Source organism: Vigna unguiculata, chromosome 10 (genome assembly GCF_037176805.1).
Source record: "Vigna unguiculata cultivar grain cowpea cultivar isolate G323 ecotype 2 chromosome 10, ASM3717680v1, whole genome shotgun sequence".
In the NCBI taxonomy this organism is placed as follows: domain Eukaryota; kingdom Viridiplantae; phylum Streptophyta; class Magnoliopsida; order Fabales; family Fabaceae; genus Vigna; species Vigna unguiculata.
Genome location: NC_140801.1, coordinates 50,524,387 through 50,537,835, shown reverse-complemented (window position 1 = coordinate 50,537,835; position 13,449 = coordinate 50,524,387). Strand labels below are relative to the sequence as shown.

Sequence of the window (13,449 nt, the reverse complement as noted above, 5' to 3'; positions counted from 1 at the left end):
GTGCATAAACAAACCATTTTAAACCACGCAATGCCCATTGTTTTTGCTGCATAACCAAGCCATGCATATCTATAGCATATGAAACTGTGACAATGATGCACATGCCCTACACATATCAATTCATTCACGACTACAAAGTTCAAATCTTTAACTAAATCTTACCAAAATTTATATCACTCAACCTATGTCCTTTTGTGGGCCTCAACCCTCATACCACACAACAATTTTTTATTTTTAAAACATTAATTTCACCTGTGAACTATACAGTTTATAAATATTTTTTTTAATTTAGTTGAGTCGGTTTTTCAATTATTTGTTTAAAAAATTATGAACAATCAAAATCGGTTGAAACTCGCGAGTTAACTTGGTGCATTACGGATCTGGGTCAGATTTGGTTGAAAAATTTTACAAATTTTAGTACAGGTTAATTTTTGATCCGGATTAGAACTCGGTTCATCCATATTGAACCTGTGGTAGCCAGGTGAGTCAACCTACAAATAAAAAGTCACACAAGTGTTTTATTTATTATATTGGACTTTATATTTGGGTCAGGTTAAGTTTTTTTTTTAATCAACATATTGGTAATTTGTATTTGGACTTTAACATACTTTTGAATTATATTTAAAGTCTATTGAAATTTATTTAGATTTTAACCATAATTATAATTTAATTTTTTCGAGATTGAATAAAAAAAAGTTGTACTTTTTTTAATTAAACGAACTAGTGGACCAATCCGTTTAACCCACCAATCCGTAATAGACCGGACCAGATTCAAATTTTTTTGACTCCTTAATAATGGATCAAGTCGAACCGAACCAAATTATCTATTTTGATAGCTTTAAAAAATTCAAACTAACCATTATAATAATTAATAATTATAATTAATTATTAATTATAATAATATTAGCATACTAGAACATAGAAAATTGTAATATATAAAATTAGTTTCATAAAACGTACATACTTTACCCTTTCTGTACGGGTGAATGAAATATTTTTCTTTGCTGAAATTTTTCATAAAAAAATTTTAATTTTAAATATATCTAGATTTAGAAATATCAGTACTGCTTGAATAAATATAAGATTTCATATATGTGAAAACAGTGGGCGATTGATGACATGTAAAAATAAAAAAATAAGAAAATAAGAAATTGAAACTCTGCTCTAACCTTATCTGTCAATGAATGCGACAGCCTAGTTCGACAGCATTTACAGTTGTTAACAGAATTCTTCAGTACACAAATGAAGAACAATAGATGTTCAGAATTATGCATACACCTAAAGTAAAATAAACTATATAATCCTAAATTCAACTCCAGCTACGATTTCAGAGTATGCTCAGTAAAATAGTTAAGTTAGCATCAAAGTGTACCCCATTTCTATTATTTTGTAAATAATAATAAATTGAAAACATAAATGTGAAAATAACTTTCATCTTTTAAATTTCTCTCTTTCTTTTTTGAGATAAGTCTACGTCTATGCATATTATTAAAAAAAACAACTCTTATTCTTCATATGAAATATAATTATAATCGAACTAAATTAGATTTTTTTAAAAGGGGTGAGATTTTTTAGCTTCCTTTACCCTCTTCGTAAGGAATCACATGGGACCAAAAAATTTAGAGTCTTAACCAAGGAAGCTTTTTTATATATAAAAGGAGAATAATCTTTTAATAATTAAATTTTGACAATTTATTCTTATAATCTGAGATTATATCTTTTAGATAATTTATTATTTTTTATGGGTTAAATATGTTTTTGGTCCTTCAAGTTTCACTAAATTTTGGAATTAGTTCATCTTGGAAACTTTATATCAATTTAGTCTTTCATCTTTAAAAATGTGTGGATTTAGTTCTTACCAAATTTTGTTAAGTTTATTTGACATTTTAAACGCATTTTATGATAATATTTGAATTAACACTGAAGCGAAAATGTGTCAAACAGTGTAAACAATTCAAATACTATCATGAGATGCGTTTGAAACGTCAGATAAACTTAATAAAATTTGGTTAAAATGACTAAATTCATGCATTTTTTAGAGATGAAGGACTAAATTGGTCAAAAATTTTGAAGAGTGACTAATTCTAAAATTTCACTAAAACTTAAAAGACAAAAACATATTTAACTAATTTTTTTTTCTTCTATATCTCAAAACCATTTAAAAATGTTACATCAAACTATAAAGAAATATCAAAATTTAGTTATTAAAATATGATTGTCTTCGCTAAAACACAAAATTTGTATTTCATAAGCAAATTCTTTTTTGAAAAAAAGACAACAAATGCTACCCTTTCATTCAAGCACCGATACTTAACCAACCAAGCAGGAGAACTAGATCCTGTAATTTCGGTAGAGATCATAGTTAGTGTCGCATCTAACGCACTTTTTGTTTGTAAAATGATGAAAAGCACTTATGCTTGCGTGTGTTACTGTAATAGTTATTTCTTTTTGTTCATTACTGATCCCCATGTTCTTTATAGTATTGGATTTTGATGTGTGATTGAATTCAAGACAGGTCCTCAATGTCCAAGACTTTTTCAACCCTTTCAATCTTATTCTTAATGTATGGTCAAATACTCTTGATGACAACAAAATAAGTCAAACATCACTCTCTTTTGGCTGATCCAATTACATGTTCAGATATTGGGGACATCCATTAATGTTTGAGCTAATTAAGAAATCATGATTTTTTGTATAATGAAAACGTGACCTAGGTACATATTCATTCATCCCACTTTTCTTTCTTTTCTTGCCATCCACAAATCTCATTTTACTTCCCCCACATTTTTTTGAAGTTTGGAATTGGATCACAGCTAGGTGAAAAGTGGTTGAAATCTTCATTAAAATTCACAATTTTAATATGTTTTCAATTTTTTTATTCATGATATATGAGTTGCTAGGTAGGATTTATCGAAAAATTTGATAAAAAAAATAATAACAACTACCAAAAAAAGTAATAATAATAATTACAAAAGATAATACCAATATTTTTAACATAAAAAAACATTTTCGATATAAGAAGTACAAATTTACACACATAAATGAATAAATCAAGCTTCACTAAAATCAAATGAGTATTAGAGATTCAATAAAAAATCATAAACAATTGCTTATTAATCACCTAATATATCAAAACTGTTATAAAATAATTGAGAGAAAGAAAATAGAGAGTAGAGATTGATTTTCTGTCATTTATCAGTAGGAAAAGTCCCTATTTATAGATACAAAAGGCAACCCAAGGATACAATTTAATGGTTACAATACTAATGATAACATCAATAATATCAATAACAATCAATCATAGGTAACTGATAGCAACTCAAGACATCTAAGAATAGATGTAAAAAAAGAGCAACAATGTTAGACGAATTTCTCTAATCTCAGACATCTAATTTACCATCCTAATAATCAAAATAAATAATCTTACGTCTCAATTATGTTGTCAAAAATTTAGTCTAATCCAACGATGAACGAAGCAAAAATCACAATTTTATTGAGTGCGTGTTTGGTTATGCGTCAAATTGATATAAAATTGATTTTTTAACGCAGAATCAGTACGTGTTTGGTTTCCAAAATCAATTAAAGGATAAAAAATTCACGTTAAATGAGAAGTAACTAATTCTTATTTCTGCGCTGGAATCAATTTTCCAACATTAAACCAAACACATGCTAATACTTCTCGATGAATATGCCAACAAATTTTGTCTTTTTTTCTTGTACTCGCAGCTCATTTAAAAAAAAAACAACGTATAGGACAGGTAACAAAAGAATTGACATGATGTAAACCAATGAGGTATACTTGAATGACAGCATCCAATAACCAACGGTTATACTCAGCTGATTCGACATGAGACTAACACCACTAGAAATATGGTTTAAGATATTAACTAATGCATTACAGCTTCATAAGTAGGAGTGAAAGAACAATAGTAGATGAAACAGAAACCTAAGTGTCTGTGAAGCCACTGTCATTAAAAATTCTTAAGGTTAAACACTATCACAAGTATCATAAGCAATTATTAATCACAGTTACTCACCTAACAACAACAACAAACACGAACCATTAATGAGTAAAAAGTAAGTGGCCTAATTATCCTCTCTTTCCCCCCAAGCAACCAGCACTAGAAGAAGCTATAACTCTTCCTTATTGGTGCCAAAAACCTACCAATAATATTGTCCCTATCATATTGCTGCATTCCCTCACCAATCTTCGACATGAGATTCAAAATAGTAACATGTCACCACCAAAACTTCTGTCACCTAAGTTAGGCCTGTCAATTTAGGTTAGAGCGGTCCATCTGGGTTCACTCATTTTCATGCACACAACACAATGCAATTTAGGTTAGTATATTTTTAATAGTAAAATCAAAATATAGGCTGTCATTTATACTACAAAATAACAAAACATAATCCATAATGTTAGAAATATAATAGTCTAAACTTAGTATATGTTATAAGCCCATGTCTATTTATTAACTGGTGTCATATCCTAAGGTTTTAAACATGAATCGAACTTGATATGTTCGATAGTGATCTTTGGGTTGCAATTATAAAGACAGAGTGTAACTTTAGTTGACTTCTGTGTGTGGGTTCGCATAAATGTATTGCATCACTGAAATCTGATTTAATTACAAATAGACATGAGACATTGCCCGTCTGGTATAATAAATTATCTAATTTATTATAAAATGAAATATACACAGGGAATTAAATCTAAATCCTAATCATCAATTTGAAGGATCTTTTTAGGGATACTATGAAAGAATGAAACTAATGAGATATGAACATCAAGAGAACTTTCGATTAAAACTTTTAAGTTAACGGGTTGATTAGTATTTTATCGAGACTACTTTCAATTAAAACTTTTAAATTAACGGGTTTATCAGTTTTTATTGTTCGATTTTTTCATTTTTTATTTCTTATCTATCTTTCCATTAATTTTGAGTCTTTTTATATTGACACTTTTTTTTTGGTTAACTCTGACTATCCTTCTTGTATCATTTTATATTCAAATATTTAAGAATAATTCATAAAAGAATAGTTAATGATTCCTGCTTATATCATTTTATATTCAAATATTTAAGAATAATTCATAAAAAAATAATTAACGATTATGATTTGTTTGAAGATTATTTTTCAATTTTTCGATAAAAAGAAAAGGGAGAAATATTTTCAAAAACTTCATATCTATATTTTTATTGACATCATGACCGAGTGATAAAATGATAAAATGAGGGAGTACAAATCTTTTTTTTCAGTTCAAATTCATGTGTTGCCTGATTAATAAGAAACTGGAAATGAAAGATTATTACTCATCACTGTTTCATCGGAAAAACTTTCGATACAAAAACCTTCTAAACCGACCATCAATACAACTTCAGCTCTGATATTCTGATATCATTTCAGATCTTTCAAAGGAAAAATCACTTAAAAAATATAACACTAATAAAACATCACCTTTGAGAAAATTTGGGATATAGATTTGAGTTTAATCTTCGGGAGTTAATTTACTCGTTTTGACAATTCCTAAATCGTAATAATGCTTAACTAATCGATAGTTTTCGTTTCAATTCAGTGTCATTTTCAAGTAAAGAAAGAAGAAACGGGACAGGTGATTGGAATTGGCGTTGGATTCATTCACCTCAAACAAAGTCACAACCATGAATAGAACATTCATGTCAACTACATGCCCACTTTACACAACAACAATACTTTTATATATATAATTAAGATTGAATCAATCTGAATTCACAAAGTTATGGCCAATGGTTTGGTTTTGTTTGGGCGACCACATGAGAAACAATCGAAGTCAGCTATTACTAGGTGTGTCAGCATCGATGGATACCATGATGTGGATCAGCATGCACAAGAGTAGAACTCAACCAGCTCATCCATGGACCCCAACTGGGTCTCTTCGCTCTCAAGCATCCACAGCAAGTGCTCGAACAGCACCACCTCACACGACACCACCACCCCATCATCACGAGACGAACAAGACTTATCCACTAGCTCCTGAAACACAGGGTGGTCGATCACTTCGGAGTTTACGAGGTAGCGCCTCCTAGATTTCCCAACATAAACAGCATGAAGCTCTTGTTCATGTGCATGTTCCTTGGATGAAGAGGATGCTCCGGTGGCTCCTTTGCTGGAGGAGACACAGCTGTTGCTGCGGCTGAGCTTGGTCAACGAGGGCCATCTCTTGATCGCTGACTTCAGCTTTGTAAGTTTTCCCACTTTGGCCATGTTGCAAAGGTGTTTGATGAAATGCCTCAACGAGATGAAAAGAGAGAGAGAAAGGTGTGTTGGTGTGGTGAGTGATGGGAAGGTGTGAGGGAAGGAAGGTTCAGTTATAAAGGAGGGGTTGGGTGGTGGGGAATTGAGGGAAGGCTATGGTGAATGATGCGATGAGAAGGGTTTAAACACGTGCATGGCCCACAGTTTAGGACACAGCTAAGAATGAGATATTTGGTGGAGAATTGGAAAACCCAGTTGCCCTTTTGTTTGGCCTCTAGTGAGGTGTTTGGGATTTGTAACCTCTGCAAAATGACAAATTCCTTTGCCTCTTCCTCTTTTCCATGCATGCCCTCTTTTTTTTCTGGACCATCACATTTTTCACTTTTCCTCTCTTACCATTCTTTTAGTAAGAGAAACTATTTTATGGACTCACACCACCTGCTCTATATTTATGTTCACAGTTTCTGATCAATTTTTTTCTGACAGATAACCGAGTTCAGCTAATCTTTTAAATTAAAAAATTAAACCAATAATGCAGTTCCTAAGGTAAAAATAAAATCACTATCTTTGTTTTATAAGATCAATTAAAACTGCCTTTATGATTGTATTGTTGTTACAACGTTTCAATCTGATAAATATATATTTTCAGTAACTGCTGAATGATGTAGTTGTCCAAAACTGTTGTGATGTATCATGTTTGCTACATGGGGGGTTAATTATAGGTTCAGTTGGAAATGGTTGTGGACAAGAAAAATAAACCTCCAACTCTAGGTAACTTTTAAAGAGGCTTAGGAATTAAGAATATAATATTAACAAAACTGAAAAATATTATGAATTGAGCAACTAATACCTTCCTTAATGAGTTTATTTTCAGGAAAGTTGTTAGATTTAACAATTTCAGGTTTGTCCATTATTATTATAATAATAATAAAATAATAATAGTATCAATATCCAGGCTCCAGAGGTATGCAATCAAGTATACATCAACAACCATTTGTTGTAAAGCAACCTAGAAAGTCATAGCACTATAACCTTACAATATAGGAATCTTTATTATTATATTACAGAAATGAAAAGAGATGATAATAATGAGGATATTTGTAGGGTATGAAAAAAAAAATTCTTTTAGGTGGTTGGATTGGACATGATATTTTGTTTCTGTTTGTTGTTCTAAAAGCCTTGGAAATACATTAGAACAACATGAGTTTGATGAAAAAAAGAATTAGAAAGACCACCGAAGAACAGAGTTAATGAGTGTGATTGCGTGTTGGATTTGAACTGAAAAACAAGGTATATATGTTGGTTTTGTTGTTTTTGTTTGCTAATGGCATCATAGCATGCAATCATAAACAGCAACAAATTTCGGTGTTGGTTGGTTAGCAAGCCAGCAAGGATCCCATCAGTGAAAAGCACTCAAACTAAGCAAATTCATCTACCTCCTCACAAACTACAAAGTGTTGGTGCCCACATCCTTGTCCTTTTTATGCATACACTTTACTAGCTTTCTTTGGTACAGAGGTACCATTAGCAAGGTTCTAAATGCATATGGGGCCTAGGAACCTCATCTAACAGAGCACTGAAAACTCCAATTATATGCTTTGTCTATTTCTTCAAACTTCAATTTCAAGGACAGTAATGAAATTTCTTAGCAAAAGTGAAGAACTTCTCTTGTATGAAGATGAATTTTTTGTATACCAGAACTTCTGATATTTATGTGAGTTCCCTGTAATTCAGATTCTGACAATTAAAGTTCACAATTAATAACAGTAATCTTTGTAAAAAAAATTTGCATACCTTATTCATGAAAACAATGAAACACTAGCATATGATGAGTTTCTGAATAGGAAACATAAATTAGGATGCCTCATGGGTCATATGTGTGAGTAATGTTTGTGGTCCAACACTAGTGTGAATCATAGATCACAAGAGCCTTAGCAGAGGCCAAATTCATGTATATTTCACATACAACCCAGTGGTCCAATAGTCCCTATTCCCACTTCTCATGCTGATGCTTCTTGTTGCTGACACCACCTTCAATTCAACCCTAGCATTTTCATCCAACGTTTTTATTTCAATGGACACCTTGTTTTTTCCGTTCTTGCAAAAGGTGATGATTGTACCAGCAAGTTTAAAATGTTCCATCTTAATTATCAGAATCAAATTTGTTTTTATCATTGGCTTCTCTTACTGTTATTTGTTAGGCCAATCCAAAATGTTTTTCTCATTGGCTTCTCTTACTGATATTTGTTAGGCCAATCCAAAATGGTAACAAAATGTTAGAGATCCCACGTCGACTATAAATAACGCAATTTTATAGTATATAAGATGGTACAAACCTATCTTATAAATTGATTTTGTAAGGTTGAGTTAGACTTAAAATCCAGTTTTAAGATTATATCAGTATTATGAATTAAAGTTTATCTTAGCAAAATTTGTTGTTTACTCAACTTATTGTGTCACTTGCTATTCAGTTGCAATCGGACCATCCATTAATGTCTAGTATCATCCTTAAGATATATATACATACCTCAGCAGCACGAGGGAGTGTGTTGGAGATATAAAGATAAAACACTGAAATTTAAACCTATGGTTTGATCCTGGATACATTTATGAGAAACTAAAGAGAATGAATTAGAGAATGTATTATGTTTCTTTAGGCATTGAAAAAATGAAAAATGTGTACATGATTTTTTTTGCCTTCTTGTAATGTTGTTTGTATAAATCATGGTTATATCCAAAAAAATCTGACAAGCTAACATCGCTATGTTGGTATTTCAGAAAATTAGTCCCCTCTTCCCTTAATATGATGGTTTTATAAATAAAATGGTCCCAAAATGTTTTGAACAAAAGATTTATTAACTGATCATGTGCTTCAGAAGACTGGGATGGTATCCAAGACAAGATTAGTTTTAGGGGCCTGGACCATCTTCTATAATAAGAAAAATGCATTAAATTTGAAGATCTCATTAGGATTTGCATAGTCTAAATCATGTGCCACCAAATTATGTAACAATACAAAATGTCAAAATCATTGTCAGTTCAACCAGAACAGAACAGAGCGCATTAAACAATTTAATAAACACAGAATAAATGCTGTTTGAGAAATAGTAACCAGACATAAATCAAACACTTAGGTAGTGATTTTGTTTTCTCATGTAGCATAACCTAAGTTAAGAGCCACAATATTTAACGACAAAAAGGTATGCCTTTTGCTGTATCTTTCCTCTTTATTGAGGATAACTCGAATGTTTTTTTCTCTTTTTTGACTGTAACTTTTCAATGTACACGTAAGTGAATACTTTGATTCATACTTTATATGCTGTGAGTGAAATAATAAAAAAGAATGTGTTGATCACATCTAGGTATGCTACTATGCTAGTTATAAAGCATGTGCCATGAATATATAAATATATAAAGGTCATGTTAGTTCAACTATTATTGACCAGAGCATATAAAAAGAGTCTTAGGATGTTAAACAGAGCATATATTCTGTTTGGGAACTGATTAGTATAGACAAAACATCAAACACTTTCTGGACAAGTGATTCTGAAGGATATATTTTAGGGGCAAATCTTGCTCCCTTGATATGGTCAGGAAGTCAACAACAAGTTTTTTCTGCCCTAATGTTTTTATGTGATTAAAATGTCCATTGCATTTTCTTTTTCCTTTTTCTCCACAATGATTCTTTCTTTGAATTTGACAATGTTACTGGACAAAACATTCATAGGACATTTTAGCCTAACCTATATAATTTCTAAAATGTAGGACAACCAGAGACATATCATATTGGATTATTATGAATTATTTAAATTCACAATTAAAATTTATGTATTCAAAAGCATATTATCACTTAATACAAGAATGAAGTTATTCACAATTAAAACTCCTTTTGGTACATGAAAGTTTATTCAATTTAACTTCAACATGCATATTTATAAATTTGCAAAAAAATAGAGGTGTCATTAACAAAGTAACACCATTTAATTTAATGAAATAGAACTAATTAAAATATTTTGGTTCCTATGAAATAAAAATGTTTCAAATTTGATTATTGTAAAAAATAAACATTCTTAAAAATTAAAACTTATTATTCTTAGTCCATTCAAATTTTTGTTCTATTCTAAGTACAATACATTTTTTATTTTAACCTTCTAAATTTTGTTTTAATGTAAATAAATAATATTTATTTTAAAAATTCTAAAAAGCTTATAACTAAACTGTAATAACTTTGTACCTTAGAGAGTGTGTAAAAGAATCATTGATTTTGGCTGAACATTCATTCATCAACAACAAATGTCACATGATAATATGGATAAAAGAAAAATTTTATTTTTTTAAGAGAAAAATATTAAAACTGTTTTTTTATAAAGACTAAAATCAAAATTCATTAATTTCACTAATATATTAAAATGTATACTTTCAAATATGATTTATGTCTTAAATTATACATTTTAAACCATATTTTTTTATTTCAAAATATAAAAATTATACTTTAGCAATGTCTCTGCTATGGTAAAGTGAAAGATCTTTCACTAATTGAGAGACAAAGCTCCAAATTGTACATTACATATTAGCCATAACAGCTTTCAGTTTCTTGATGCACCTCCATATGTTTGTTCCTGTACCCTATAGAAATTTTCTATTTTTATTTTTTAGATTGTGTAGTCTGAAAGTTGTTTTCAACTTCTTAATTATACTATTTACAAATTATTTTAAGAAAATAATTTTTACATTGTGTAACTAAAAAATTAAAAATAATTTTCAGAATGTATAGTTTAGAAAGTCAAAAAATACTTTTGGATTCTACTATACAAAAATTATTTTTAGTTTATGTATTGAACCATTCAAAAGTTTTTTTTTTTAAAAAAAAACCATGACTTTCGAATCATGCCGTTCAAAAATTAATTTTAAGTTTCAGATTCTGTATTCTGAAAATCATGAAAATCAAGTGCAAAATTGGAATTTTCCTGATTTTGTGATATAGGGAGAAATACATAGTGGTGCACGGCCAGGTTTTTATCTGGACACATAAAGGCCCAAATTTTGGGACCTTTCTTATTTCTTTGCATTTGTGTATGAAACGATTATGCATATCACTATTAATGAATTCAATTTTTTTATTGATTTTTTAATGAACATTCAAAATATACTGTATTATTATTTTAAATATTTTTTAATATATTTTAAAATATTAAAATTAGTGATAAATTAGTGTATTATAAAGGTAGAACAACAACAAAAATCCAAATTCTTCGATACTAACATTTCCATGTTGCTTGCCTCCTTAAAAGGATAACTAAGATCATTTTCAAGAGAGTTTAAAGTTATACTATTTTAATAGGCTTACACAGGATTTTAAGTCTCACAAAATGAAAGTTTTTTTTATTTTGATTCATGTAAAAAATGTTTTTACTTTTTCTAAAAGTGAAAATTATCATTTTTATTTGTGTGTTGGAAAAAAAAGTTAAGTGATTATTTTAAGTAATAAACTGCTAATGTTATGATGCAATTTTAGTAGTAGCATTAACATCTTTAAAAAGATGCGTTATTGAGTGAGTGTTTATGTATCTTTATATTAATATTAATTAAGAAAGGATAAGAGGCAATTAAAACACCGACAACAAACTTGTTTATTTTAGGCCTGATTTACATAATTTGGATTTTTTCTGTATTATTCTTCTATTATGTTTCTATAATATATTGGTTATAATTAATTTTAATATTTTAAAATATATTAAAAAAATATTTAAAATATTAATACAATATATTTAATATAAAAGAATTTTAGTAAAGAATATCAACTCTAATTTATACCGCTTTTAAATTGTTTCTGTAACATCCCATTTAATTAATAATCTTAATTAAAGTAAACATCACACAGGATAACATAGTACTGCATAACATAGTACTGCAGTTCTTGACAACACGTGTGGGGTTTTTCCATTCCATTTTTTTTTACCGAAATCGGTAAAAAAAAATGGAATCAAATCACACCATCTCTATAATAAGTGAATGCCCTTTTTTCTCCTAAAGTTGTCGGAATTATTCGTAATAAGATATTGGCTACAATTGAAAAGGTCTTATCAATAAAATTTTCATTTATCCGAGATATAGGCATAAGTAGAAATCCATTCTATAATTTAATTAATCATGGTGTGAGAAATCAATCCCACAAATAAAGGAATTGTACAATTATAAACACTACTCTTTACAATATTCAAGCCACACAACGATGCCACAACAAAACAAGATACAAAGTTCAACAGTAATCAAATTGAAATTTAAAAGACAAGCTAATACATGGGCCATAGCCCTATAATAAAGCCCAAAACAATAGAATTCAGCACATGTGGGCGACGCAGCGGAACCATCACCTCCCTGTTGACCACAGACGTTTCTCGCATCTGTTCACATCAATAAATTGATGATCATCGCAAAAAGAGAAAACCACACATACAGGACATACAACAAACAACAGAAGGGTAAACTAGAGCCGGAAAATAGTTCATTAAGCAGTTACATACAATTTCATAGTTCAAGATACATATGTCAACCCATCATGTTATGACTTGCAAACAATACACCAAGACTTAGACACGACTCATCCGGATACATATAAATTAGTTGGATTTAGCAGATGCTTACACTTGTGATGGATTCTTTGCTCTACCGAGCTGCTCACCCCCGAGCTAAGTGTTACAATGTCTCAACCCCACACACAAGGTTAGTCCTCAATGGGTTTCGAGCCTCCTGCTACTCTCACCATAGGAGTCAGTCTGCTCTATGTGAGACTAACTGACTCCTTAGAGCATTAGGATGCAACCTTACCTTGAATCCTTACTAAATGATATAGATGGGACACCACCATGAACTTCCACTAACAGGGGTCATGGAATTACGTCCCGACCACTGAGGCACCACCATGAGATCTCACCTAGAGACTCATGAAATTACGTCCTAACCAATGAGGCACCACCACGAAACTATTGTGAAATTACGTCCTAACCCAACCAAAACCATGATTCCAACCATCAATGTAACATTATTGCTCATACCGAATTCATGACCACATATATAACCAACCATTCATGTATATTCCATACCCAGATCATGCTAAACTCATCATTCACCACCCATAAACCATCTTTACTCATGCATATTCACTCATCTCATGCTTTAACATAGCAATCCAAATTAACAACACATTATGCAAAC

At 30.3% G+C, this 13,449-nt stretch overlaps 1 protein-coding gene across 1 annotated transcript; it reads right to left on the bottom strand.

Moving 5' to 3' along the window:
* Window positions 1–5,612: 5,612 nt before the first annotated feature.
* Window positions 5,613–6,544, bottom strand: LOC114166365 (SAUR-like auxin-responsive protein family). The gene has a single exon (XM_028051083.2). The coding sequence runs from the start codon at window positions 6,241–6,243 to the stop codon at window positions 5,857–5,859; it is 387 nt and encodes a 128-aa protein (XP_027906884.1). The 5' UTR covers window positions 6,244–6,544; the 3' UTR covers window positions 5,613–5,856.
* Between the last annotated feature and the right edge of the window lie 6,905 nt (window positions 6,545–13,449).